General features: G+C 46.3%; 3 protein-coding genes across 4 annotated transcripts in view; 1 reads left to right on the top strand and 2 right to left on the bottom strand.

Moving 5' to 3' along the window:
- LOC309562972 (uncharacterized protein) overlaps nucleotides 1-26,691 on the bottom strand; it is a 581,033-nt gene that overhangs the window by 158,228 nt on the left and 396,114 nt on the right.
- LOC309562915 (uncharacterized protein) overlaps nucleotides 1-26,691 on the top strand; it is a 523,709-nt gene that overhangs the window by 410,181 nt on the left and 86,837 nt on the right. The window lies entirely within an intron of this gene.
- Nucleotides 1-26,691, bottom strand: part of LOC309562668 (uncharacterized protein) — a gene marked incomplete at both ends in the record, with an annotated part of 46,549 nt that overhangs the window by 1,614 nt on the left and 18,244 nt on the right. Inside the window, 4 exons of one of the 2 annotated variants that reach the window (XM_082266945.1) lie at nucleotides 16,908-17,926; nucleotides 24,439-24,574; nucleotides 24,730-24,933; nucleotides 25,012-25,236. In XM_082266945.1, the coding sequence (XP_082123071.1) occupies nucleotides 16,908-17,926; nucleotides 24,439-24,574; nucleotides 24,730-24,933; nucleotides 25,012-25,236 (1,584 nt within the window). Of the gene's footprint in view, nucleotides 1-2,579; nucleotides 17,927-24,438; nucleotides 24,575-24,729; nucleotides 24,934-25,011; nucleotides 25,237-26,691 lie in introns of those variants that run through there. The other variant, XM_082266946.1, reaches the window with a different exon arrangement.

Raw genomic sequence — 26,691 nt, 5'->3', positions numbered from 1 at the left:
AAGGGCCTTTGGTCCTCCTCCCAGATCACTTCTACATTTACACAGCCTTGTCAGAAGAGCAGGAACCAATGGGGACTGGGAAGTCCATGCTCTTTACACAACCACAAGCCTAGGCACTGGGTCATGAGACCTCTGATAGACAAGAGGGTCAAAGTTCAGATTTGTAGACCCTTTACCATGGAACAAGTGACCATTAGTCTAGGCGTCTGGTGATATGCAGCATTGGAGGGAGCTTGCAGCAGTATTTCCTCTTGGAGAGATAAGTGTTTCAGTCTCTGTTACTCCTTACTTTTCATGCCAACAAGACTGGTAATAGAGTTTTATGGTAACATTTAGCTATAAGTCTGCTGGGAGAAGAGGAACCAACCTAAGAAAGACTCAATCTGTGTTCTCATATCTGTACTACTGTAACTAGGAGTGACACACAACCTAATACTGCCAGCTGAACCCCTGGACGGGTATCAGTACAGGGAGGTGACAATTATCAACCTATTATTGGCTGATATCACTGAGCTCCCGCCCTACTCTGGACCAATCAGTGAGCAGTAACAGAGCAGAGATAAGAGAAGAATATATTATGGGTCACCTGTGCTGATCTCTGTAGGAGTGTCCTCCTCTATGGATGTCCTCGTCATTCCAGCCTCCTCCGTATATTGCTGATCATCCCTCACATACGTCTCTTCTACTTCACCCTCAACTTTCATCTTCATCAGATCTTCACCCTAAACCAACAGAATGGCAGAAAATAACATCTGTAACATAGAAGTATTTATGATGTGAGATCACATAGAAAATATCATCTTGTAGAGTCCACACATCGTCTCCACATGTCAGAGCGTTCAATCACTTTATGTTCCCGACCCTCAACTCCACCTACCTGATGATGGTGAGGGATGGTGTGACCTTCCTGTGTGGAATCCCGGGAATACAGAGGACGGGGACATCTCTCTGGTGGGTTTCTGTAGCTGAATGACTCCATCATGGTGTCCTGGTACAGATCTTTGTGTCCTTTTAGAAATTCCTCCATTACCCCATCCTCATCCTCCTCTTTTATCTCTTCTTTAATAACAAGCTTAAAATCACTCAGGTTTCCACTCTGAATATATAATAAAAATGACAACAATGGTAACAGTGCAGATAATGTACAGATCCTAATGATACTATCAGTGATTGTTCCTCATCTACCTGATGATGGTGGGGGATAGTGTGACCTTCCTGTGTGGAATCCCGGGAATACAGAGGACAGGGACATCTCTCTGGTGGGTTCCCATTACTGGATCCATCTGTAGGAAACACACACACTGACTGAATACATTGTTTCTATGTGTTTATCAGATGATGGGGGATCTAGGTGGAACCTCTGTACTGCTCTCTGAAAATATTATGACTCACCTGTGCTGATCTCTGTAGGAGAGTCCTCCTCTATGAATGTCCTCGTCATTGCAGCCTCCTCCGTATATTGCTGATCATCCCCCACGTACGTCTCTTCTACTTCACTTTCAACTTTTATTCTATTCAGATCTTCACCCTAAACCAAGAAAATGATAGAAAATATCTTGTAGGATCCATACATCATCTCCACAAGCCATTTTCATGTTCTAGACGCACCAACCTGATCTTCCTGTGTGGAATCCCAGGAATACGGAGGACGGGGACATCTCTCTGGTGGGTTCCCATTACTGGATCCATCTGTAGGAAACACACACACTGACTGAATACATTGTTTCTATGTGTTTATCAGATGATGGGTGTTGGAAGGCAACATGGGTTTTTCGTGTTCTAATATCAGAGGTTTCTGGATGGTCGAAACCTGATTACACCTGGCTTGGAATGCCAGCAGAGCAAGGTTACCCAGCAGGGTGTCCATGACAAGGAGTCATAAATGGGAATTCATATCCTCATAGGATGTTCTCGCATAGGCCTCCTGTTGTGAGGTATGGGGGTAGAGGAGCCTCAGATAAGACCTTATGGGGAGGTTATTCCAACATCAAAGGCCAGCTGTTACTGAAAGATGACCCGGGTCAAAAAACAGTGATTCATGGAAGAATGGTGCTCCTAGTGGAGACTATAACATGCTTCCTGGAAAGATGAGATACTTCCTGTTGATTAGGAAGGACGGCCTCTTATGGATTTTTGTTTGACAAGCTTATAATGGGTGTTTGTGTGGGTGGTGTCTGAGAATTTGTACTCTTTGCTCTTCTCTTCTTTTTTTCCCATTGAGCCCAGCTGAAAGATACCGAATCCCGAGGACGCCCATATGCAAAGTATTATCTGCGATTGTTGTTGGGTTATATGCTCTGTAGTATTATTTTAGTGTTTTAGGTTAGCATTTCTACTTTCTTTACAATAAATTTGATTCTTGCTTATTTAAGCAGTGTGTTTACTTTACAGCTAGCATTGTTCTTATATCCTCACCATTAACCTTATCAGAGCTTTGATAGATTAGCTAACTATAGAAATAGACAAGAGAATACATATTTATAATAAATAGGGGAGATCCAAAAACCACCCCACATTTATTTCAATGGGGGGATCTAGGTGAACCCTCCGTACTTCTCTCTAAATAAATTATGACTCACCTGTGCTGATCTCTGTAGGAGTGTCCTCCTCTATGAATGTCCTCGTCATTCCAGCCTCCTCCGTATATTGCTGATCATCCCTCACATACGTCTCTTCTTCTACACCCTCAACTTTCATCTTCATCAGATCTTCATCCTAAACCAAAAAATTATAGAAAATTATGTAAGGGACGGCTGATTGTCCATCATGACGTCCTTGTAGAGATCCTTGTGTCCTTCTAAATACTCCCACTCCTCCATGGAGAAATAGACAGTGACATCCTGACACCTTATAGGAACCTGACACACACACAATGATACAGTCACCATCCAGACACATCCCTTGTCTGTTACTGGATAATGTCCCAGAATTCCCAGCACCGCTCACCTCTCCTGTCAGCATCTCCATCATCTTCTTGGTGACTTCTAGAATCTTCTCCATGTTGTGTCTCTTAGGTTTTAGGGAGTCACATGGAGGCACTGTGATGGTCATATGATCACCTGACTTCAGAAGAGGAAATCTCTGTATTGGAGAACCAATAGGAATATCATGTTAGAATCCCAGAATCCTCCTCACCTCTCCAGTCAGATCTGTGTTTTATTAATAGAGATAAGAGTGATGTCATGTGACCTCCCAGAATCCTCCTCACCTCTCCGGTCAGGTCTGTGTTTTATTAATAGAGATAAGAGTGATGTCATGTGACCTCCCAGAATCCTCCTCACCTCTCCGGTCAGATCTGTGTTTTATTAATAGAGATAAGAGTGATGTCATGTGACCTCCCAGAATCCTCCTCACCTCTCCGGTCAGCAGGTAGATGATCTCCAGGGTGAGGTTTAGTATCCTCTCAGTCATGTGACTGCAGTCCTCCTCCATTCTTATTGGTAATGTGATCTATAAAGTTTTTCCTGTAGACCAACAAATAAGAGGTAAGATTTATCTGGACTGTACTGATTGTACAATATTAGGAGGGGGATAACATGAGACTTTCTATCATGTAAGATTGGTCCCCAGTGGGATTACACACAGAGGAACATTCAGTTTAGGGTTTGCTATGGTTTTGGGCCCTTTGGCCTGCGGAATCAGAAATTCCATTTACCCATCCAGCTTTTTTCTTCCCAGACTGACTACTACTCTGTCCTCCCTGTAATATGTTCCCTCTACCACTCTTTTTATAATAGTGTCTTCTCTCCCGAAACTCTTATTCCTGTACTCATCTTCTCCTCCCCCAAAATACGCCCCTTCTTAACCAATGAAACCTCAAAGCAACTAATTCACTTCCAGCTTATCTCTCATCTGGATTACTGCAACTACCTTCCGAACTCCACAGAGGATATCCCCCTTCAGTCTATCATGAATGCTGCTACCAGACTCATCCACCTTACCAACGGCTGTGTCCTCCACCCCTCTCTGCCAATCCCTCCACTGGCCCCCATAAAGTGTCCTTCACCCCTCTCTGCGAATCCCTCCACTGGCCTCTATACAGTGTCCTTCACCCTCTCATTCCCTCCCCTGGCCTCCATTAAGTGTCCTCCACCCCTCTCCTCCAAACCCTCTCCTGGCCTTGATTCGGTGTCCACCACCTCTCTCTGCCAAACCCTCTCCTGGCATCCATTTGGTGTCCTCCACCCCTCTCTACCAACATTGGCCTCCATTTGGTGTCCTCCACCCCTTTCTACAATTCTCTTCCCTGGCCTTCATTCAGTGTCCTCTACCTCTCTGCGTCAATCCCTCCTCTGGCCTAAATTCAGTGTCCTCCAACCCTCTCTACCAATCCCTCTACTGGCTTCCATTCAGGGTCCTCCACCCCTCTCTGCCAATCACTCCACTGTCTTCCATTCAGTGTCCTCCTCCATCCCTCTCTGCCAATCCCTCCACTGGATTCCACTCACCTAATAAATAAAATTCAAAATACTAACAACAACATACAAAGCCATCCATGGATCTTCCCGGAGCTACATCACCAATTTCATCTCAAAATATCACCCAAACTGTCCTCTTCACTCCTCCCATGACCCCCTGCTCTCTATTTCCCTCATCATTTTCTCCCATGCTCTCCCCACGGCCTCACTAATCCTCTGGAACTCCCTACTCCAATCTGTGTAAAAATAGTAAAGGACGGACATGACGGGGGGGTTACTGGGTGTAAATAGAAAATAAGATCTTATTACCTCCTCTGCTGCCAGTTTTAGCAATGTCTCCTCTCTACTTCCTCCCGACTCACCTCTCCCCCGGAACTTCCTGTCTGTACCTGACATCACTTCCTGTCTACTATAGAGACTTCCTGTCTGGGTAGAAATTAGATCACTACCTTGTGGAGCTCAGAGGAACTGCAGCCCCGAGAAACGTCTCTTAAAGCGGAGTTCCACCCTGGAATTTTTTTTTTTAAATACCCCCGGGACAGTCAGGGCTAGTGCATTCCACAATGGCTAGCCTCTGATCTGTCCCGGGTTGCACTTACCTGTTAGGACAAATACTTACCTTGAAAAAGTCTTGTCCAGCGCTGCCATCTCAGATGTGGGCAGCTTGAAGCCAGCGCGATCCCCTTCGGAGTCCTCTTCCGCCTTCTTCGGTCCCACGATGCCCTGCGCCGGCCCCGCCGTCACTTCCGGGCGCGCGCGTCATCCCTCCACAGCTTCTGGGCATGCCCAGAAGCTGTTTAGAAGGGGATGACGCGCGCGCCCCGGAACTGACGTCGGGCCGGTGCAGGCGCAATGATTCCTGGGAGCTATGACGTTCAGCTCCCAGGAATCATTGCAGAGCCAGGAAGTGACGACAGGCCGCGGCCGAGGAAGGAGGAAGAAGGAAGTAAGGTAAGTATATTTTCTTCGCTACGAGGTAAGTAAAAAAAAAAAAAAATGCGATTGGCCATTTGTTTTTCAGATGACCCGGAGCGAGAAGATGGAGGTAAGTATAAAATTAGGGCCCGTACACACGCACCGATTGTTGGTGTAAATTTTTGGCCAACGTCCGATCGGCGGATTATTGGCTTGTTAGTATGATGCTTCCGACAACCGACTGTGACTTTTCACAAAATCTGGCGTGCAGGCTATAAAATTTTTGTTGGCCAACAACAGAACGGCCGATTGTTCGTCAGTCAGTACAGATTTCGGCCGACAAAAATGTGATGATCAAGACTGGGCATGCTCAGTGAAGAAAAAACACACGAAAAGTAGACCAGAACATGACATCACTTCTGCAGTTGGTTGTTGTTGGCCGACAAAATTCGTGTGCAGTCTAGAGCACATTTCAACCAACACAACAACACTGGACAAAAGACGGCCGATCGGTCGGCCAACAATCGGTGCGTGTGTACGGGCTTTAGTCTGAACACGGTGTTCTAAAATTTCATCGGACCCATGAAAATTCCGGACCTCGTCACTTCCGGTGACGCTACGTCAGCTGACTGAGAGGAGGCGGGGCTGAGGTGGGACGGAGTTGCTGCTGCGTCATTGATTTCTTACAGGGATGCGGTATGGAGCTATAGAGCTGACTTAGAGGGGGCGGGACGGAGGTGCGTAATGAATGCATTAAAAAGTCAGCTCTATAGCTCCATACCGCCTCCCTGTAAGAAATCGATGACGCGGCGGCAACTCCGTCCCACCTCAGCCCCGCCTCCTCTCAGTCAGCTGTTCGCTAAGTCTTAAAATTTCATCGGACCTCGAAAATGTCTTCTGCGCATGCGCACAGGGGCTCGCACCAGCTGTCGCACCAGCTGGGTTCTGACGTAGCGTCACCGGAATTTTCATGGGTCCGATGAAATTTTAGAACAACGGCCTTGTGCTGTTAGATGTATGTACTGTACACCGATCAGCCATAACATTAGGAGCACTTTTTGGTAAAGTAAATAACATTGATTATTACATCTCAATGACATCTGAAAGTTGGTGGGATATATAAGGTAGCAAAGAAACACGTTTTCAATTAAATAAATTTGTTGAAAACCAAAAAAATGAGCAGCGCAGTTTGTTGTCTATGGGGGTGTGTAGACCTAGACCAGTCAATGTGGACATGCTGGCCCGTGTCCATGGCCAAACTCCGCTACAATGGGCATGTGAGCATCAGAACTGGACCACAGAGCAATGGAAGAAGGTGGCCTCGTCTAAAGAATTATGTTTTCTTTACATAATGTGAATGACCGGGTGCGTGTGCGTCACTCACCGGGGGAGGAGATGGCACCAGGATGCAGTATGGGAAGAAGACAAGCCGGTGGAGGCAGTGTGATGCTTTGAGCAATGTTCTGCTGGGAAACCTTGGCTCCTGCTATTCATTTGGATGTTACTTTGCCACCTAAACATTGTTGGTGACTAGAGTTGAGCGGACACCTGGATGTCCGTGTTCGGTGGGTCCGGCCGAACTTGAAAAAAAAGTCCGGGTCCGTGACCCAGACTTTTTCCGAACTTGACCCGGACACCGAACCCCATTGAAGTCAATGGGGACCCAAACTTTGAGGCACTAAAATGGCTCTAAAAAACGAATGGAAAGGGCTAGAGTGCTGCAAATGGCAGCAAAATGTAGTTAAGAGCATGGCAATTGCTCTTAAAAAAATTCCCCTTTAAATTTGTAATTTTTAAATAGCAGATTAGAACAGCACTGTGTAGTAAAATATAGCTCAACGCTGCACACAACAGACTGATAAAAATATTTTTTTTCTCCCTCCTCCTCCTCCTCCTCAGTGGGCTCAAGTGAGGGCAAAAAGATCGTTCACTGCACCACCCCCCACACAGCAAAATCGATGTAGATCGCTAACGGACGATTGTTCTGTCCTGTGTCTCCTAATCTCTCCCTGCCTAATCTCTCCAGCCTGTCCCTAAAATGCTCAAATATCTTTCCCTGCCTACACTCCAACCTGTCCCTGCATTCTTTTCTAACAGCCACAATGTTTTTTTTCCTGTCTCTGTCCCTAATCAGCAGCAGCCAGCACCGTTATGTGTGCTCTCTCCCTACACTACAGCAGACTGACGCACACCGCGCTATGTCTCTAGCTTATAAAGACCTGGGTCACATGCTTCAGCTGGCCAATCACAGCCATGCCATTAGTAGGCATGGCTGTGATGGCTTCTATGGCACCCCAGTTAAATGCTTGTTGATTGGCTATTAAAAAACAGGAAATAAAATTACCAAACACGGATTTTAAACCCGAACATACAGTAAAGTTTTCGGGTCCGTGTCCGGGTAACAAAAATCCAATTATCCAGTACGGACCCAAATAATACAGTCCGTGTTCGCTCAACCCTATTGGTGACCAAATACACCCCCTCACATGGAAACCTTATTCCCTGATGGGAGTGGCCTCTTTCAGCAGGATAATACACCCTGCCACACTGGAAAAATGGTTAATGAATGGTTTGAAGAAAATAAAAAGTTCAAGAGAGGTAGAAAGGATCCTGTCCTGAGCAGAACTTCACAGTACCACCTTGTCCGCTGTTTATATACCAGGCATGGACAATGGGCAGGCAGACATCCTCAGCTCATGCTGAACACGGGTCAAGGTCTCCACAAACAATGGTATTCCAGAACCTATGTATCAGGTGGCGGATGCCAGATGTGGACCTCTTGACCTTCAGCTTCAACAAAAACCTGGGCAGGTTTGTCTCCAGGTTATATTATACCTTTTCTTCCCGTAAAACTCCTTCCTCCTTTCCTCTTCAGTATCGAGATCATGGAGTGAATTGTAGCGATCCTGATAACTTTGAACCAGCCCATGTGAATGTGATACTCTGACCTGATAAAACTCTTGGCAAACACTTCATTAGCTTTTTCAGCTAGTCCGAACCTTCTGTCTCAAGGTTTATTTAGCCACCGTGCTTCACAGTTGCTGGTTTTAATGGTTTGGCTATTGAAGAACAAGTTGTGCGAGATAGAGGCATCTCTGAATCAGGTGTTTCCGTCATGCTTAAAACTAGATAGTCTAGCTTTCCACAAGACCTAACATCACATATGAAAGGCATACTTGGCTCGATGTGAAACAAGACAATTTTTCCTAAGGAAATTGTTGGTGGGATGAATTCTGGCCTTTTGGGAAATGGGTTTGGGTGAGCAGTTGCGCTGGAGGGTTCATTCATTATGCCTGTCATCTGTCATGGACGCTCTGTAATTGGGGATCATGGGGTCCTGGTAAATGTTTTTTTTTTTCACATGGGCAACGTGATCATCTTTCACTGGAAGATGGCTATTTGGAGGACCTTTTTGCATGATTAGTGTCTTCACTGGGATTTGTGGATTGTTGTATCTCCCAATCACAATTTTGCTGTAAGCACAGTCTTTTTTACCTATTAATACCTAGGTATTAGAAGAATAATACCACCAACACTAATAAAAGAATGGGTGACTCATCTACAACACATGGAGGAACTGACAGTCCAACTTTGTTGCACATTTGATCATTATGTATCTACCTGGAGTACTGATCACTTCAGAAGTCAGTTATAGTATCCTGGGTCGCTAACTTATGAAATGTCTATAAAGGAATCCCCCTCTCAATGGTTATCCAACACCCTTCCCTTACACCACTACACTGTATATAGTCTGTGCAGAGGGCAGAGCTGTGGGAGGGACCTCGCAGGCTCCACCCACTACCTGCAGAAAACGACTGGATGGGGCGATAGATTTTTTTTTTAGACACAAGGCCAGCAGCAAAAAGCTGACAGCTGACTCCACCATGGGGCAACACTGAAGCTCCGTTATAAGAGTAAGAGAGAGACTGTCAAGATCAAGAATGTGTTATCTTAAGATTACACAATGCTGGGAGTCCTGATCATTAAGAAAACTGTGGACCAGCTATAACAGAGTAGAGCCCTGCGCGGGCCTGTTTTCTTAAACCCACACCCGCTGAATGTATGACCAGGACCGCCCGCACCCACAACCTATGTGTTCCACACCCACCCGCACCCGCAATGTTTGTGTCCAATCCCACCAGCACCCACAATTTTTGTGTCCACTCCAGTGAACTTTATCTCAGTGCTGGCCCTTATCTGCAGTCAAAGTCCTTATCTTATAATGCTGTATAATGATGCTGAAAAGAGCTCTTAGAGTTAGAGGCTCATCATGCTCTCCCTGCAGCTATGGTTCCTCCTTCTCCTTCCCCAGCCAATAACCACATCATACAACGTTGCCTGATACAGTGCCAGACCAAACCAATACAGACATGCTCTCCCCGCAGCTATGGTTCCTTCCTTCCCCAGCCAATAACCTCATACAACGCCTGATACAGAGCCAGACCAAACCATTAAACAGAAAAAGGAGGGGGGCAAAGAAGAAAAGTCTTCCCAGACCTCGATCCGCCAGCTCTTGTTACTCTTCTCGGGGTATGGTACACTCACAGTCATGTACCATACCCCGAGAAGAGCTGGCGGAGCGAGGTCAGGGAAGATTTTTCTTCTTTGCCCCCCTCCTTTGTGTAATGGTTCGGTCTGGCACTGTATCAGCGTTGGTTATTGGCTGCACTGGGGAAGGAAGGAACCATAGCTGTGGGGAGAGCATGCACAAGTACAGTGAGTCCTTACATCATAGAGTTTCCCGTGGGTCTCCCGCAAAAGTTCCTGACCGCCCGCACCCGCCTGCAGCAATGGGAAAACCGCCCGCACCCGCGAGATTTGCTGCGGGACCCCGCACCCAATGCAGCCCTCTATAACAGAGGTTAAGTCACTTTTATTGTATCTCTATTGAATAGAGATGACCTGCAGAAAGCTACTGGGTGGGGCTACAGAATATTTAGACAGCAACAAAAACCTAAAAGGAGGACTCTTCCTCGAGACAACACTAAAGGTCCATTATAAAAGAGAGATTGCCAAGATCATGAACCAGTTTTCCTGCGATCACTTAATGCTGGGAGTCCTGTTCATTAAGGAAATTGTGGACCAGCTGTAACAGAGGTTAAATGACTTTTAGTATATCCCTTTTGCATCAATATCATTGTGTCAGGAACCATGAATCAGACTGAGACAGAAAATGCAGGAAAAAATCAAACCTTTAATGTAATAGTAACAATAGTACAGATCAGGAATGTAGTCAAAATAAGCCAGGATTCAGAAGCCAAAACCCCTGTCTAAGATTATAATTTTGGGTAGCCCATATAACTGAAAGATCTCCGAAGCAAAAATGGATACAAGTTCTTTGAATGTAGGCAACTTCTTAAGTGGAATACAATGAGACTTCTTCAAGAACTGGTCATCCACCATGAGAATACCTGTCTCGGGAGTTAGGTAGCTCCACAATAAAATCCATAGACAAGTGGGTCCAAGGCCTCTCTCCATTGGGTATGGGTTGTAGGGTTGTAGGAGGCCCACTGGAAGGAGTCGTGGTGTCTTACTCTGAGCACACATAAGACAAGCAGCTATGAAGGCAGTTACATCAGCGCAGAGACTAGGCCACCTCAAGTGTTGAGAAATAGACCAGATGAGCTGATTCTTCCCAGGGTGACCAGCTGCCTTGGGAGAATGTTATGTCTGGAGCAAATAAGTGCAGTGATTCTCGAGGGCAAAGCAGCAGTCACAAAGTTTTTCAGGAGGAGAATGGATCTGAGCAGCAAGAATTTTGTCACCCAAAGGTGAAGTAAGACTAGTGCAAATAGTGGCTAGAATGTGATCTTGAGGAATCACAGGAGTAGGTACCGAATCCAATAAGCGTTTAGCTTTAGACAAGAACGTTAAATTCTTATGGTCAGTCAAAATGAGGACCAGCACAGTGGTACCCTCAAGGAAGTGAATCGGCAACATACTCCTCCGTGGCTTTACTCTCTGAGACAGACGAAGGGTAGACCTGGCCACGAGGGGGCATGGCACCAGGTTGAAGGTCAATTTTGCAATCATACGACCGGTACTCTTCTGATCAGGAGGAGAGTGAAGAAGTGCACAAGACCTTAACCACTTTCTGAAAGCATGCCTTACTGCATTGTGGCGACCAGGAAAGAACCTCAGCATGATGCCAATCAAAGGAGGGATTGTGCCTCTGTAACCAACGATAACCAATAACCAACGGGTAATGAGGTGAGGAAATTATTATTATTATTTTACAGGATTTATATAGCGCCAACAGTTTGCGCAGCGCTTAACAAAATGAGGGCAAACATTACAGTTACACTTTTGGAACAAAAGGAATCAGAGGGCCCTGCTCGTATGACTTGAAATTGGATTCCCTACGGCCATGATTAACAGAGCAGACTCATGAGTCACATTGGCAGGCTGTAAAGGCCTCCCATCAATAGCCTCAATGGCAAGCAGAGTGCCAGGAAGCTGCAGTGTAATCGAGTGTTTAGGCACAAAGGCACCATCTATGAACAGGCCTGCAGCCCCAGAATCAATTACAGCCTGTGTATCGATAGACGACTTAGACCAAGAAAGGGTAACCGGAACTAGAGGCTTATCCTTCAGGATAGCTGGGGAGGCAACAATGGCACCTAAGGTCTGTCTCCTACAGGACCTCAGGTGCAGGTGTCCCCCAGGACGGGTAGGACAAGACTTTAATATGTGACCTGCCTGGCCACAGTAAAGGCACAATCTGTCTGTCCTCCTAAAGGCTCTCTCCTCCAGACAAACGTGTGAAGCCTAACTGCATGGGTTCTACTTCACTGGCAGACTTGGTACCAGGAGAAATGGGAGGTGAGGGAGGCATGAGTGGGAATGCAAAGCACGGAGCCAAACATACAGAAGGCTTCCGCAAACGCTTATAAAATAAGATCTCTCCCAGAGACTGGAGGCAATCAGAATGGCAAACGTGATTAACTTTTCCAGATCCGTAGGTATGTCTCAGGCTGCTACCTCATCATTAATGTTATCTGAGAGACCATGAGAAAAAGCAGCCACGAGGGCCTCATTGTTCCAAGCAACCTCTGCTGCCAGGGAACGGAATTCAATGGCGTAATCGGCAACAGTTCTCGTACTCTGTTTGATGGACATGAGGCTCTTGGCAGCAGAAGTGAAGCGAGCGGGAACATTAAATACCCTTTTAAAAGAAGCCACAAACTTCGGGTAACTCAGGACAACGGGTTTTTGCATCTCCCATAGAGGGTTTTCCTAAGCCAAGGCTCTATCAGAAGGCAAAGAAATAATGAAGCCTACTTTGCTTCTGTCTGTGGGGAACTCCTGGGGCTGCATCTCAAAGTATATCCCAACCTGATTGAGAAACCCTCTGCATTGAACTGGATTGCCTCCAAAACGCTGGGGAAGTGGAGCGGAACCAAGGTAATATACGAGACGGGTGCCTGCACAGAGACTGGAGTAGCAGCAGGGATGGCCTGCAACACTGGCTGCACTGGAACAGCCACAGTGGGAGGATCTAGGTGAGCAGTATGAATCAAGAGTGCCTGTAATGCTATGGCAAACTGATCCATGGGGTGGTCTTGCTCATCCAATCTGGAAAAAATAGGATTGCCTGTATCTTCTGAATTCATAGCCCTCACCTACTGTCAGGAACCATGAATCAGACTTAGACAGAAAATGCAGTAACAATCACACCTTTAATGTAATAGTAAAAATAGTACAGATCAGGAGCGTAGTCAAAACATAAGCCAGGGTTCGGAAGCCAAAACGGGAAATCAGACAAGCCAGTGATCAGGGAGCCAGAAATCGGTGTAGCCGGAAGCTCGGGATCAGGAACCAGAAGGGACGTCAGCCGGGCAAAGTCTTTAACAGGAACACAGCAGAGACACACAGGATATGTTGACAAGGCGAAGGCAGGAAAGGAATGAACAAGGCAGCTTAAATAGCTAGAAGGGGCTGGCTGTAGGTTGGACTGAGGAGCAGATAATAATAACCATGTGAGAAAACAATAGATGCTGACAATTATCCGCCAGCTGAGCAGCCTGAGCACAGAGAAGAGAGCTGCTGCGAGCCCAGCCCTAATTTTCTTCATCTAGAAAGGGATAGGTAGCCTTTGAATGTATGTATGTATACATATTTATAGTACTCTATATGTCTTGTATTGTTTTTCCTGTGAATGTTAATAGTTTGTACACACAGCAATCTTGTTAAGTAAAAGCATATTTGTATAGTAACGGGTTTGTTTCCTTGGGCTTACTGCAAGAATCAGAGAGCCGAAAAAAGAAAAAGCAAAATATCTTGTGGTTGGAGATTACGATGGTGTGGTGGCACAACAAGTGTATGGGTCTACGAACTGATGAACCTATAATTGGAGTCTACTACAGACATCCTGAGATCTTCGGGAGAGAACTAGCTGTTCCAACAAGTACAAGCGGGTAAAACAAAACTACTAAGGCACAAGATTAGGGTTGTATTTGCATTTTTATCCGGTAAATATCAATGATACATCTCAAAAATGTCATATTTTCAACTTTCAGCCAGCAGGTGGCGCTCTCCAAGCAAATGAATCTGCCTGTGCAGGCTGATAACTACCGCATAGAAATTGTTTTTTTTTGTAATGTAGTCTGATCTCTCCTTTTTTCCCAATCCATATCTAGATACTCTCTCTACAATGATGTCTTCCTATGAAGCTTCTGCTGAGGAACAAGGGAGATCAGACTACACTTCTAGCAGTAATATTCTCTTCTTGTAGAGTAAGCCAGACTGAAGGCTTTAGATTATTTTTTCTTAGAAAGTTCTAAGTGTTGTTTATAATATAAAGATCAGAGGAGTGCTCAGCCTCGTGTTTTCTGAGGTGTATATCAAGTTGTGAAGCTTCTGCTGAAGAGCCGGGGAGATCCGACTACACTGCTAGAGGGACTCAACGAGTAGTAATATTCCCTCCTCTCAGAGTAAGCCAGACAGAACTTCATAAGGAAAAAAAAAAATCTTACTAAAAGGTTTCAAAGTGTTTCTTTCATGATAAAGATCAGAGGAGAGCTCAGCCACGTATTTTCTGAGGTGTATATCAAGGTGGGCTTCTTCCCGGTGTGAGATCTCTGATGTACAGCAAAATATGATCCATATAGAAGACATTTCCAGCATTCAGGACACGAATACACCTCAAGGGTTATGTGGGTTCTCTCATAGAGGGATTCAACCAGCAATGACACCTCCTCCTTCTCTCTCCTAGAGGGACCCAACCAGCAGTAACACCCCTCCTTCTCTCTCCTAGAGGGACCCAACCAGCAGTGACACCCCCTCCTTCTCTCTCCTAGAGGGACCCAACCAGCAGTGACCCCCCCTCCTTCTCTCTTCTAGAGGGACCCAACCAGCAGTGACACCCCCTCCTTCTCTCTTCTAGAGGGACCCAACCAGCAGTGACACCCCTCCTTCTCTCTCCTAGAGGGACCCAACCAGCAGTGACACCCCCTCCTTCTCTCTCCTAGAGGGACCCAACCAGCAGTGACACCCCCTCCTTCTCTCTCCTAGAGGGACCCAACCAGCAGTGACACCTCCTCCTCCTTCTCTCTCCTAGAGGGACCCAACCAGCAGTGACACCCCTCCTTCTCTCTCCTAGAGGGACCCAACCAGCAGTGACACCCCCTCCTTCTCTCTCCTAGAGGGACCCAACCAGCAGTGACACCCCCTCCTTCTCTCTCCTAGAGAGACCCAACCAGCAGTGACACCCCCTCCTTCTCTCTCCTAGAGGGACCCAACCAGCAGTGACACCCCCTCCTTCTCTCTCCTAGAGGGACCCAACCAGCAGTGACACCTCCTCCTCCTTCTCTCTCCTAGAGGGACCCAACCAGCAGTGACACCCCTCCTTCTCTCTCCTAGAGGGACCCAACCAGCAGTGACACCCCTCCTTCTCTCTCCTAGAGGGACCCAACCAGCAGTGACACCCCCTCCTTCTCTCTCCTAGAGGGACCCAACCAGCAGTGACACCCCCTCCTTCTCTCTCCTAGAGAGACCCAACCAGCAGTGACACCCCCTCCCAAATTAGGTCAGACAGAACTTTACGAGGAAAGGTAATCTTACTAAAGGCTTCAAAATGTTTCTTCCATGATAAAGGTCAGAGGAACCTTCAACCATGTTTTTTTTTTTTTTTTTTTGAGGTGTATATCAAGGTGTGCTTCTTCCCAGTGTGAGATCTCTGATGTACGGCAAATTATGACCCATATAGAAGACATTTCCCTCACTCAGGGCACTAATACACCTTTGAGGGTGGTGTGGGTGTTTAACAAGGGCTGATTTATGTTAAATAACATAACACTCAGCACAGGAATGTGTTTTTTTCACCTGTATGAGTTCCCTGATGTATTTTAAGATGGGAATTCTGTGAAAAACATTTCATGCACTCAGGGCAGGAATACGGCTTCTCACCCATGTGAGATCTTCGATGTTTAACAAGGGCTGGTGTACAGAAAAATATGATCCATATAGAAGACATTTCCCTCACTCAGGGCACTAATACACCTTTGAGGGTGGTGTGGGTGTTTAACAAGGACTGATTTATGTAAAATAACATAACACTCAGCACAGGAATTTGTTTTTTTCACCTGTATGAGTTCCCTGATGTATTTTAAGATGGGAATTCTGTGAAAAACATTTCACGCACACAGGGCAGGAATACGGCTTCTCACCCATGTGAGATCTTCGATGTTTAACAAGGGCTGGTGTACAGAAAAATATGATCCATATAGAAGACATTTCCCGCACTCAAGACACCTCAATAAGGTGTAAACCTCAGGACCCGATACACCTCAAGGGTTGTGTGGGTTTTCTGATATCTGAGAAGATAGGACTTCTGTGAAAAACCTTTTCCGCACTCAGGACAGGAATACAGCTTTCCCCAATGTGTGGCATATTTGATGCAGTGTTAATTTCGTTGACTAAATGAATACTATTTTAGCTGACTAAAATACGACTGAAAAATAAAACAATTCAAATGACTAAAATATGACTAAAACTAAAACGACATTTTAGTCGAAAGACTAAAATATGACTAAAACTAAATTAAATTTATATCACAACGGCTAAACCTGTGTCTGAAGTGCATATTCAAACCTTATATACTATAAATAATAAACATGTTATTCGATTTTTTACTCCAGGAGTATAAAATGTTTGGCGGTTCTAAAGAAATAATGCATTAAAATTGAACTAAACCCATTCGATTTTAGTCGACTAAAATACGACTAAAACAACTCAGATGACTAAAATACGACTAAAAACTAAAATAGCATTTTAATAAAAAGACTATAACTAAAACTAAGTCGAAATTTGATGTCAAAATTAAACACTGACCCGATGTTCAGTTAAGCCTCGTACACACGCAGTCGGTTGTCGGAAGCATCATACTAACAAGCCGACAATCGGCCGATCGGACGTTGGCCGAAAATTTACGGCCAACAATTGGTGCGTGTGTACGAGGCTTAAGATTGGACTTTTAAGAAGGGTATTTTCTACACTAAGAAGCTTCTCATCTACTCACCTGCGTGAGACCTACAGTGTTTGTTAAACTTATGCTTGAAAAAACATTTCCCGCACTCATGGCAAAATTACGGCTCCTCCCCCCGTGTGAGAGCTTTGATGTTCAACAAGGTCTGATTCCCGCGACAAACAATTCCTGCCCTGAGAACGGGAAGCTCGCTTCTCCCCCGTGTGAGATCTTTGATGATGTAGCAGGCTTGTTCTTTGCGTAAAACATTTTCCACACTCTGCACAGGAATACGGCTTTTCACCTGTATGGATTCTCCGATGTATTTTAAGATGGGAATTCTGTGAGAAACATTTCCCGCACTCGGGGCAGGCATACGCCTTCTCACCCGTGTGAGTTCGTTGGTGAAGTAGAAGGCTTGCTTTTTGAGTAAAACATTTTCCACACTCAGAACAGGTGTATGGCTTTTCGCCCGTGTGAATCCGCAGGTGGTTGTTAAGATGGTTCTTTTTTGAAAAGCATTTGCCGCACTCAGGGCAGGAATACGGCCTCTCCCCTTTGTGGGTTTTTTTATGCATACCAAGGCCTGATTTCCGTGACAAACATTTCCTGACCTCAGGGCAGGAATATCCCTTCGCTCCCGCTGGGGTTCTTTGATGTTTTACAAGGCCGGATTTTTTTGTAAAACATTTTCCACACTCAGGACAGGAAAACGGCTTTTCACCCGTGTGAGACATCTGATGTGAATTTAGATGGACCTTCTGTGAAAAACATCTCCCGCACTCAGAGCACGAATATGGCTTCTCACCTGTGTGAGTTCGTTGATGTTTTGCAACGTTTGATTTTATGGCAAAACATTTCCCACACTCAGGGCAGGGAAATGGCTTCTCCCCCGTGTGAGATCTCTGATGTAAAACAAAGTCATATCTTCGTGGAAAACACTTCCCGCACTCTTCGCAGGCATATCTCTTCTCACCCGTGTGCGCTTTCTGAGGTTCAAGAAGATCAGACTTAGGTGAAAAACTTTTCCCGCCTTCATCCATGTGATCTCCTGTGACGTCCTCATCTTCCATTTTACAACCTGGAGATAAAGTGAGACGATCCTTTGAGGGTTTCTCCATGGCGTGTCCTGGAAAAATATAAAAACATCATCAATAGATCTGAGAGGGTTAGTTCAGTTCCATCAAGATTCCATCTGGATCAGGTAGATATGATTGAGCAGATGTTCTCTGTGGATGTCCCAACCAGCTTGACTAGACTTGAAGACCCTTTACCAAAGAACAAGTGATCATAGGCCTAGGCACTGGGTCATGTGATCTCCGATAAAGAAGAGGTTCAAAGTTCAAACTTGAGGACCCTTTACCATAGAATAAGTGACCATAGGCCTAGGTACTGGGCCATGTGATCTCTGATAAACAAGAGGTTCAAAGTTCAGACTTGAAGACCCTCTACCGAAGAACAAGTGACCATAGGCCTAGGCACTGGGTCATGTGATCTCCGATACACAAGAGGTTCAAAGTTCAGACTTGAAGACCCTTTACTGAAGAACAAGTGACCATAGGCCAAGGCACTTGGTCATGTGATCTCCGATAAGAAAGAGGTTCAAAGTTCAGACTAGAAGACCCTTTACCATAGAACAAGTGACCATTGGGTCATGTGATCTCCGATAGACAAGAGTTTCAAAGTTCAGACTGGAAGACCCTTTACCATAGAACAAGTGACCATAGGGTCATGTGATCTCCGATAGACAAGAGTTTCAAAGTTCAGACTTGAAGACCCTTTACCATAGAACAAGTGACCATTGGGTCATGTGATCTCCGATAGACAAGAGGTTCAAAGTTCAGACTTGGAGACCCTTTACCATAGAACAAGTGGCCATAGGCCTAAGCCTCTGGTGATATGCAGCACTGGAGGGTGCTTGCAGCAGTGTTTTCTCCTGGAAAGATAAGTGTTTTAGTGATACCCCTTATCCCAATGACATGTTGAGCCCTCTCCCTGCCAGGTCCGTACGGCGTATGGACCTACAGCGCTGCTTCCAGCTGGCAAGGTCTGTACGTCATGTTCCTCCTTCTGCTATAAGCTCATGGTCACTTCAGTAACCTAAAGTGAACTTAAAGCAGAACCATTCAGCAGACTCTGCCGAACAAACCGATAGTGCCTGTGACCGACCCATCCCCCGATGCCGCTTCTCTGCCCTGTGTCTCCTTCCCCCCCAGCAGCCTTTGCTGACATCTGAAATGCCATCCCACTTCCCACTGTAATGCCCCCTTCTCCTGCTGCCTCACCCCCCCCCCTGCACTGATCCCACCCCAGCACCAATCCCCTGCCTCGCAAACCCCGATCCCCTTGTAGCTACCCTGCAGCCGCCAGCTTCCCTCCTCCAGTCCTCCTGACGGCTTTGGGTGCTGCAGGACAGCCACAGAGGGATCTACTTGTCCAAATAGATCCCCCCCACTCTGCCCTGACGCTCCTTTCAGTGCCCCCTCCCCCAGCTGCTGGCCAGAATCCCTGCTCCCCCCTCCCGCCGGCTGCAGGATGGACCTCTCCCGCCGGCTGCAGGATGGAGAGCGGGGAGGCTGGTAAACATGTGTTCTTTCCTGAATGTGTGTAGTCAGCGATCGATACTGATTGCTTCAGTGTTCAATCCTCACTGAAGCATGGTAAACGGTGTTTGTTAATGAAGCATAGTAAACGGTGTTTGTTAATGAAGCATAGTAAACTGTGTTTACTATACTTCAGGGATACTAAAGCCATGTTTTTTTTTTTTTTTAATAACAAACATGTTATACTTACCTCCTCTGTGCAGTTGGTTTTGCACAGAGCAGCCCCGATCCTCCTCTTCTCGGGTCCCTCACCGGCGCTCCTTGTTCTTCCTTCCTGCCGGGTGCCCCCACAGCAAGCAGCTTGCTCTGGGGGCACCTAAGCAGGCGCGCTCCCCAACCCGTGGCTCTATGTGTCTATTCACACACGGATCTGTGGTTCGGCCCTGCTCCCTCCATCTCCTTATTGGTTTTACTGGCTGTGATTGACAGAAGCGGCTGCCAAGGTCTCCCGCTGCTGCCAAAAGCCAATCGGGAGTGCGAGTCACCGGAGAGGCAAGGCTCTCGTGGACACCGCTGGATCAAGAGGGGGCTCAGGCAAGTAATAGGGGGGGGGTTTGGGGGGCTCCTTCAGGTTTAGAATGCATGAAGGATATAAAACATTGTGCCTTTACAACCACTTGAATGAATAGGAGTCTCTATAGAGATTCATTCATCTACAGTGTCAATGAGGATGCAGAGAACGGGATTGCCTTCAGTCTCAAAAAAAGAGAGATCGGGAAGGAAATTTAGCGTGTCACACTGTAGTCAGTGTGGCTGCAATTGCTGTGTCAGGTACATTTAGTTGCTCAGAGGTTGCCCAGAGGTGTGGGTATGATCAGGGCCGAAAATAGGGGGTGGGGGGGCAGATGACCCGGGTGAAGCATCTAGGGGGGGTGCCGCCTCCACCCGCACTGGGAACTGCTGTTCTAAGGGTGTCACTGCCGCCCAATTAAGTGTAAAGGACAGGCAGCGCCTGCCAAATACCGGAGAATCAAATAGGAGGGAGACCGCACAGGCGCACTATTGCTGAATCACCCTGCTCCCCCGCCCTCCCACGCTATAGAAAGGCACTCCAGAGCAGCGCTTCAGCTACTGTTGGTAAGCAACAGGGCCTAGGCTGGGGGGGGGGGTGCAGAGGAGGCTCTGGACTGGGGGGGGGTGCAGAGGAGGCCCTGGACTGGGGGATGGTGCAGAGGAGGCGCTGGAATCGGGGGGATGGTGCAGAGGAGGCGCAGGACTGGGGGGATGGTGCAGAGAAGGCCCTGGACTGGGGGGGGGGGTGGTGCAAAGGAGGCCCTGGACTGGGGGGGTGGTGCAGAGAATGCCCTGGACTGGGAGGATGGTGCAGAGGAGGCCCTGGACTGGGGGGATCCAGAGGAGGCACTGGACTGGGGGGATTGTGCAGAGGAGGCCCTTGATTGGGGGGGATGGTGCAGAGGAGGCCCAGGACTGGGGGGGGGGTGCAGAGGAGGCGCTGGACTGGGGGGGGTGCAGAGGAGGCCCTGGACTGGGCAGATTGTGCAGAAGAGGCACTGGACTAGGGGTATTGTGCAGAGGAGGCCCTGGGCTGGGGGGGGGGTGCAGAGGAGGCACTGGACTGGGGGGAATGGGCAGAGGAGGCCCTGGACTGGGGGGGGGTGCAGAGGAGGCGCTACACTGGGGAGGGTGCAGAGGAGTTGCTGGACTGAGTAGGGGTCCAAAAAAATATCCAGTCCGGGGTGCCACTGGGTGTGATTAATTAGGTCTCCCTACCCGCACTATAGAAAGGCATTCCAGGGAGATGGGCCCTGATGGCATGCTGGGAGACTGTATATATTCTTTGAGCACACTGGGCTCTGGGTCTTCTCCTGGAGAAGATTGGTCCAGCCTGGAGAAGATTGGTCCAGCCTGGAGAAGATTGGTCCAGCCTGGAGGGCAGCACGCTGCCAAGTGCTGTTTGTGAGGCCTCAGGCGGGCGACCTGAGAGTCTGGATGCTGGAACTAAGAAGAGCTGACTGAGGGGGCTTTCTGCTAAAGATCTAGTCTGGCATCACTGGAGAAAGGTGGCGCTTGGAAGTTGGAATGAGGAACCAGCTTTTCCTGGACATTTGGTGAGCACAGACTGCTGAGGGGTCTTGGAGACTTCTGACCTGCTAGCACAAGAGGGGTGGCAGAAGCCCAACTGTGTGTTTGCTAAAGGGGACATTGGTTGGTGTCCTGAAGAGCTTAGTTTACGTAATTCCTTGTGAAGGGACCATGTTCTTATTGCTCTAAAGAAGCTTCTGTGCTGATTTTGGCTGCTTCTACTACAACCCAAGTCCACAGTTTACGATATGCAAGGACTTCTACTTCAGGCTCTACATTCAATGGTTTCCACTTCAAAGCCAAGCCCACAGTTTGCTATATACAAGGACTTCTACTTCAGGCTCTACATGTAATGGTTTCCACTACAACCAAAGCCCACAGTTTGCTATATGCAAGGACTTCTACTCTAGGCTCTACATTTAACGATTTCCACTTTGAAGTCAAGCCCAGAGTTTGCTACATGCAAGGACTTCTACTTCAGGCTCTACATTTAATGGTTTCCACTACAAAGCCAAGTCCACAGTTTGCTATATGCAAGGACTTCTACTTCAGGCTCTACATTTATTGGGTTCCACTTCAAAGAGAAGCCCACAGATTGCTATATGCAAGGACTTCTACTTCAACTTTACAGAAAGGAGTTCACGGTCCTCAATTTGTACATATTTTCTGTTTTTGGAATATCCCATTCAGTTCCAAGTTCTCCAAAAATAAAAACAACAAAAACAACAGCCCTAGGTTGGGTGCATGGGACATCCATGTGGGTGCATGTCCCTGAATGCACACTCTGCATTTGAGGCCATGCACCTACACCCGCATAGATGTCAGATCTGTCCTTGCAGCTGCTGCATCCCAAATGACATGAATGGGACTGCCTGCAGAGGGATGCTCAGAACACCTGCGGGTATACACGTCCTTCCATGGGCGCACGCTTTAGCGAACCCCATTGAACAAGCCTTAGTAGGGATTTCAAAGGAATTTTCGAAGTTATGTTGTGTGTATGTAAGGAGTTTTAGTGTTTCTTTTGTGAAAAATTGCGAAATGATAAACATTTGCGAAAAATATGGGGTGGCCTTACAAATCAGGTGGCATCTACTTTTTGTTCTACTGGTCACATACTTTCAGGAAAAAAGATGGTTTGGGGGGTCTTTTACAAACTCTTAAAGCTGGAAGCGAAGAATGAAAAAGCAACGGAAAAATTGCAAAAATGGTGAGGCCACCTGAGATAAAAAAGTGGAGCGGAGGGTCTGGCAGGAAAGTGTTAAAGGATTTTAGTGGTTTTTTTTTGTGAAAAATTGCGAAATGATATGGGGTGGCCTTACAAATCAGGTGGCATCTTCTTTTTGTTCTCCAGGTCACGTACTTTCAGGAAAAAAGATGGTTTGGGGGGTCTTTTACAAACTCTTAAAGGTGGAAGCGAAGAATGAAAAAGCAACGATAAAATTGCAAAAATGGCCCGGCCACCTGAGATTTAAAAATGGAGCGGAGGGTCTGGCAGCGAAAGTGTTAAAGGATTTTAGTGTTTCTTTTATGAAAAATCTCGAAATGATAAACATTTGCGCAAAATATGGGGTGGCCTTACAAATCAGGTGGCATCTTCTTTTTGTTCTACTGGTCACGTACTTTCAGGAAAAAAGATGGTTTGTGGGGGTCTTTTACAAACTCTTAAAGCTGGAAGCGAAGAATGAATGATTTCCACTACAAAGCCAAGCCCACAGTTTGCTATATGCAAGGACTTCTACTTCAGGCTCTACATTTAATGGTTTCCACTACAAAGCCAAGCCCACAGTTTGCTATATGCAAGGACTTCTACTTCAGCTTTACAGAAATGAGTTCACGGTCCTCAATTTGTACATATTTTCTGTTTTTGGAATATCCCATTCAGTTCCAAGTTCTCCAAAAATAAAAACAACAAAAACAACAGCCCTAGGTTGGGAACATGGGACATCCATGTGGGTGCATGTCCCTGAATGCACACTCTGCATTTGAGGCCATGCACCTACAGCCGCATAGATGTCAGATCTGTCCTTGCAGCTGCTGCATCCCAAATGACATGAATGGGACTGCCTGCAGAGGGATGCTCAGAACACCTGCGGGTATACACATCCTTCCATGGGCACATGCTTTAGTGAACCCCATTGAACAAGGCCTTAGTAGGGATTTAGCAGGAATTTTCGAAGTTATGTTGTGTTTACGTGTGCAAATAAGGATTTTAGTGTTTTTTGGTGAAAATTGCGAAATGATAAACATTTGTGCAAAATATGGGGTGGCCTTACAAATCAGGTGGCATCTTCTTTTTGTTCTCCAGGTCACGTACTTTCAGGAAAAAAGATGGTTTGGGGGGGGTCTTTTACAAACTCTTAAAAGGTGGAAGCGAAGAATGAAAAAGCAACGGAAAAATTGCAAAAATGGCCCGGCCACCTGAGATTAAAAAATGGAGCGGAGGGTCTGGCAGCGAAAGTGTTAAAGGATTTTAGTGTTTTTTTGTGAAAATTGCAAAATGATAAACATTTGCGCAACATATGGGGTGGCCTTACAAATCAGGTGGCATCTTCTTTTTGTTCTACTGGTCATGTACTTTCAGGAAAAAAGATGGTTTGGAGGGTCTTTTACAAACTCTTAAAGCTGGAAGCGAAGAATGAAAAAGCAACGGAAAAATTGCAAAAATGGTGAGGCCATCTGAGATAAAAAAAAGTGGAGCGGAGGGTCTGGCAGCGAAAGTGTTAACGTCTTTTTAGTAAAATTGAGCTTTAAGTCTGCTGGAAGAAGAGGGACCAACCTAAGAAAGGGTCAATCTGTGTTCTCATATCTGTGCTACTGTAACTAGGAGTGACACACAACCAAATACTGCCAGCTGAACCAGAGGATGGGTATCAGTACAGGGAGGTGACCATTATCAACTTATTATTGGATGACATCACTCAGCTCCCGCCCTACTCTGGACCAATCAGTGTGCAGTAACAGAGCAGAGATAAGAGAAGAATATATTATGGGTCACCTGTGCTGATCTCTGTAGGAGTGTCCTCCTCTATGAATGTCCTCGTCATTCCAGCCTCCTCCGTATATTGCTGATCATCCCTCACATACGTCTCTTCTACTTCATCCTCAACTTTCATCTTCATCAGATCTTCACCCTAAACCAACAGAATGACAGAAAATAACATCTGTAACATAGAAGTATTTATGATGTGAGATCACATAGAAAATATCATCTTGTAGAGTCCACACATCGTCTCCACATGTCAGAGTGTTCAATCACTTTATGATCCCGACCCTCAACTCCACCTACCTGATGATGGTGAGGGATGGTGTGACCTTCCTGTGTGGAATCCTGGGAATACAGAGGACGGGGACATCTCTCTGGTGGGTTCCTGGTATTAGGTGGCTCCATCATATCCTTGTGTCCTTCAGAAAGCTCCTCCATCGCCCCATACGCCTCATCCTCCTCTTTATACTCTTCTTTAATAATATTCCAATCTCTGAGGACTCCACTCTGAATATATAAATACATTTATTGTAACAAACATGCTTATGTATAAATCACAACTATCAGTGATTGTTTCTCATCTACCTGATGATGGTGGGGGATGGTGTGACCTTCCTGTGTGGAATCCCGGGAATACAGAGGACGGGGACATCTCTCTGGTGGGTTTCTGTAGCTGGATGACTCCTCCATGGTGTCCTGATACAGATCTTGGTGTCCTTCTGGAAACTCTAACTCCTCCATCACCCCATCCTCATCCTCCTCTTTTATCTCTTCTTTAACCTCAACTTTAGAATCTCTCAGGTTTCCACTCTGAATATATAATAAAAATGACATCAATGGTAACAATGCAGATAATGTACAGATCCTAATGATACTATCAGTGATTGTTCCTCATCTACCTGATGATGGTGGGGGATGGTGTGACCTTCCTGTGTGGAATCCCGGGAATACAGAGGACGGGGACATCTCTCTGGTGGGTTTCTGGTATTAAGTGGCTCTATCATATCCTTGTGTCCTTCTGAAGGTTCCGCCATCACCCTATACTCCTCTTCTTCATACTCTTCTTGAATACCAATATTTATATCCTTCATGTCTTCACCCTAAACCAAGAAAATTATAGAAAAATCTTGTTAGACCCATACAATGTCTCGACAAGTCATTTCCGTGTCCTAGATGCTCAGTCCCACCTACCTGATCTTCCTCTGTGGAATCCCGGGAATACAGAGGACGGGGACATCTCTCTGGTTGGTTCCCATTACCGGATCCATCTGTAGGAAACACACACACTGACTGAATAGATTGTTTCTATGTGTTTATCAGATGATGGGGGATCTAGGTGGAGCCTCCGTACTGCTCTCTGATTATATTATGGGTCACCTGTGCTGATCTCTGTAGGAGTGTCCTCCTCTTTGAATGTCCTCGTCATTCCAGCCTCCTCCGTATATTGCTGATCATCCCTCACATACGTCTCTTCTACTTCACCCTCAACTTTCATCTTCATCAGATCTTCACCCTAAACAAAGAAAATGATAGAAAATATCTTGTAGGATCCATACATCATCTCCACAAGTCATTTCATGTTCTACTGCTTCAACCCACCAACCTGATTTTCCTGTGTGGAATCCCGGGAATCCAGAGGACGGGGACATCTCTCTGGTGGGTTCCCATTACTGGATCCATCTGTAGGAAACACACACACTGACTGAATACATTGTTTCTATGTGTTTATCAGATGATGGGGGATCTAGGCGGAGCCTCCGTACTGCTCTCTCCTTTACAATAAAGTCTCCTCTTACCCGGCGATGTGAGGGGCGGCTGATTCTCCATCATGACGTCCTTGTAGAGATCCTTGTGTCCTTCTAAATACTCCCACTCCTCCATGGAGAAATAGACAGTGACATCCTGACACCTTATAGGAACCTGACACACACAATGATACAGTCACCATCCAGACACATCCCTTGTCTGTTACTGGATAATGTCCCAGAATTCCCAGCACCGCTCACCTCTCCTGTCAGCAGCTCCATCATCTTCTTGGTGACTTCTAGAATCTTCTCCATGTTGTGTCTCTCAGGTTTTAGGGAGTCACATGGAGGCACTGTGATGGTCATATGATCACCTGACTTCAGAAGAGGAAATCTCTGTATTGGAGAACCAATAGGAATATCATGTTAGAATCCCAGAATCCTCCTCACCTCTCCGGTCAGGTCTGTGTTTTATTAATAGAGATAAGAGTGATGTCATGTGACCTCCCAGAATCCTCCT

Source organism: Pelophylax lessonae, assembly GCF_965119305.1.
Source record: "Pelophylax lessonae genome assembly, chromosome: 9".
Lineage (NCBI taxonomy): Eukaryota > Metazoa > Chordata > Amphibia > Anura > Ranidae > Pelophylax > Pelophylax lessonae.
The sequence above is the reverse complement of the archived record's forward strand: the minus strand, read 5'-3'. Positions and strand labels throughout refer to the sequence as shown.